Consider the following 3314-nt stretch of genomic DNA (forward strand, 5'->3'; position numbering starts at 1 on the left):
AACTCATATAGTCCTAAAAAAGGAGTCAGATCAAAACAAAAAGTACACCATTAGAACCGCCTTGTCCGAAACCCCTTGAAAGGAAACTTACCGCCCTTTGGCTTGAAAAGCAAGGGAAATATATTGGCTTGAAAATCAAGAAAAGTGGCAGCTACTACAACATTCTGCCTAAACGGGATATTTTTTTCTTTTTTTCTTTCTTTTCCAGAGATAGCTTTGCACTGGAACATCGTAGATAGTTGTTCAATGGCTCATTTTAAAGGAAATTAATTGGGTTAAAAATCTATAGTAACTAAAATAAATTATTTCTAAAAGAGAATAAATTTTTCCACCAAAAACTGCATTTTTGATATCTTTCCATACTGCAGTCTTTCAAACATAATCGTATACCAGCGGTAAGATTTGAACCCACGCCTCCGAAGAGACTGGTGGCTAACACCAGTGCCTTTGACCACTCGGCCAGGCTGCCTCTCATATTTTGGGTTGCAGCAGTAGCTAGCAACCTAGTAAGAGACGATCAGTCCAATGCTAAGAAATATAAAAACCCAAAACTCCTAAACATAGAGTCAGATCAAAGCAAAAGTACATCATTAGAACTACCTTGTCTGAAACCCTACTAGATAAATAATGAATGTCGTCATAGTTTTATATTAGAGCTATGACGTGAATAGAAAAACACGAAATTATATTGTTGTTTCCGAAGACGTCATGAAATAATACCATTGCGCCATGACGTCATGAAATAAAATCATTAGGCTATGACGTCATAATTACTACTTAAGAGCGACAAAGATTTAAATGGTCTCATAAACATTCAAACATTCAACCAATGCGTTTTGAAAACTTGGAACAAAGAATTAACACTTTTCGTTGTTGGCCCTCGTCTGCGCCTCTGTCTGCAGGAAGAATAGCACGTGCCGGTTTTTATTACACAGGCACAGGTACTGAAGTGGAGTGTTTTGCCTGCAAAAAAAGAATTAGTGACTGGAATTGTAACGATCAAGCTATTGCTAGGCACTTAAACATAAGCCCGGATTGTCCATTTTTGAAACAAAAAAATCGTATCAGTCGTCCGCAACCACCAAGATCGTTAAGAACTTTAAGGACGGGTTCTACCTCGTCAACAGGATCCTCCAATTCTGATTCACAGCCTCCGTTGCCTCTTGAAAATATAAGGGTTTTGTCTATGAGTTCCTCCCGCCCTTTATTGTCACAAAAAGATCGTCGAGCTCTTAAACGAGAGGATGTTAGACAAATGACATTTAATGGAAGGTGGACGAAGGATTTTATTGACACCAGAGAATTAGCTAAAGCTGGATTCTTTTTTGTCGGCCATGGTGACCAGGTTCAGTGTGCTTTTTGTGCTGGGGTGGTTGGACTTTGGGTGGAGGGAGTTGTGCATTTGTAAGAACATAGAAGACAATTTTAAATATGCCCCTTTGTCCAGGGATGTGATGTTGTAAACATTCTAGCTGAAGCTAAAAACGGCTCCGAAGCCCCACTTATAAGTTTACCTCCTGCTGTACCCGGAGGCTATGATTTTTGTGAGCGATATATTAGATCGAGAAACCGGCAAATAGCAGTGGATAATCTTTCTGTCCGAAGTGGTGGTACAGCCCTTCCTAGCATCAATTCGCAGTCACTGGTCACATCAGTTCACAGTCATCTCAATTCGCTGGCCAACCTCAGAATTAATGCCCATCGAGGCCCTGAGCACCCTGATAAAACAACTTTTGAAGCTAGGTTAAAAACTTTTGCTAATTGGCATTACCATGAGCGGATGGATCCTCGCAAACTTGCCGAAGCTGGATTTTTCTATCTGGGAGAGTCAGATAAGGTGAAATGTTTTCATTGTGATATGGGATTGTGTAACTGGGAGGTAACAGATGACCCCTGGGTTGCACATGCAAGGTGGTTTAATGACTGTGTATTTTTAATTCAGTCAAAGGGAGATGAATTTATTAAGGAAGTCAAAGAGCTACTTAAAAGGAAAGCAGAGGCCAAAGACACTGAAAGTGAAAGAAGGCTGGAAGAAAAACTGAAGAAAGAAATTGAAGGATCCGTGGCCAAGATGGCAATGGAAGTTGTAGAAGCTACGAAAGTGAGACAAGCTATTTTGAATCAGTTGAAGAGAACAGGCCAAGGATTTATGGCGGTTGATGCGTTGATTATTGCTGCCCTTGAAATACCCGATCAGCCAGTCGAGACTTCATCCTCTGTTCCCTCTTCAAGTGGAACAGAAACAAATTTGCCAGGAATAGGAATCCGCGATGAATTTAGAATTCCTAGTGTTCCTCCTAGTGGAACAGAAACGAATTTGCCAAGAATAAGAATTCGCGATGTCTCGGAAATTGACCAGGAATTTGGATCATCGGCACTCCAAGAGCCAGAAGCTTCAGAACCCACCAGTTGGTATCAGCTCCCAGAAGAATCAGCCGTTTCAGCCAATCCTCATTCCAATGCCGAAGTTGGTGAGGACATCTCTCCTGCGTGGTATGGGGCTCCTGCTCCACAGCCAAATGAGATTCCACTCCCACCTGGTGAGCCTCCTGTCATAGTAAATGTCGTCTCTCCAAGAAGAAGTCTTGAAGAAGCAATGGATGTGGACAAGTTTGAAGAAGCAATTGAAGAGCGATATAAGTGTAAAGTATGTCTGGACAAGTGAATCGAAGTCATATTTTTGCCATGCGGCCATCTTGCATCTTGTTCCAGCTGTACTTCTGCCTTAGCAAACTGCCCGCTCTGTCGTCAGGTTATTGGTGGCACGGCGAAAGCATTTCTTCCTTGAGTCAGCTTTATTTGGGTATAACTGGTCATAATATTAATTATAAATCTGGTACCATTTCAAATGCAAGATTTGACGTTTCGTTTTTCAGTGTTTTGGCTTGGCTCTCTCAGGTATAGAGAATGTAGCTTGTATGATATTTCTAAATTTGCGTTCCCCAATTTGCTTCTAAAGAATTGCTATTTACAAAAAAAAAAAAAAAAAAAATACATTCAGCTAATGATTAAATAATGGTTAAATAAAAGCAAGCTACATGCAAGTTTAAAAAAAAGTAATACACAAATTTACATTAAAATAAAACAACCGAGATTTGAAATCAGATCACAAGATCCAAAGTCAGGATCCAATCTAAAATTAAAAATGTTTATGGTGTCTTAGCAATAATTTAAAATTTTTAATTAAAGCTAGAAAAATACCTGAAATTTTTAAATTAGTGTGTTTTTTTGCTAGGTTAAATAGAGAGTCGATAGAATTCATCATAAAATGTGTCAGTCAAGTAGATATTCTGCATATACGGGATCTTTTTTTT

The 3314-nt window shown here is 39.4% G+C and overlaps 1 protein-coding gene across 1 annotated transcript; it reads left to right on the top strand.

Moving 5' to 3' along the window:
• The first annotated feature begins 829 nt into the window (after positions 1-829).
• LOC148956981 (baculoviral IAP repeat-containing protein 7-like) lies at positions 830-2924 on the top strand. Its single transcript, XM_089092727.1, is given in 2 exon segments — positions 830-1384; positions 1448-2924. Coding segments are annotated over 2 exon segments (1896 nt in total). The 3' UTR covers positions 2789-2924.
• Positions 2925-3314: the final 390 nt, after the last annotated feature.

Source organism: Artemia sp. Qi Xiang Cuo, chromosome 1, assembly GCF_049724085.1.
Source record: "Artemia sp. Qi Xiang Cuo chromosome 1, ASM4972408v1, whole genome shotgun sequence".
Classification (NCBI taxonomy): domain Eukaryota; kingdom Metazoa; phylum Arthropoda; class Branchiopoda; order Anostraca; family Artemiidae; genus Artemia; species Artemia sp. Qi Xiang Cuo.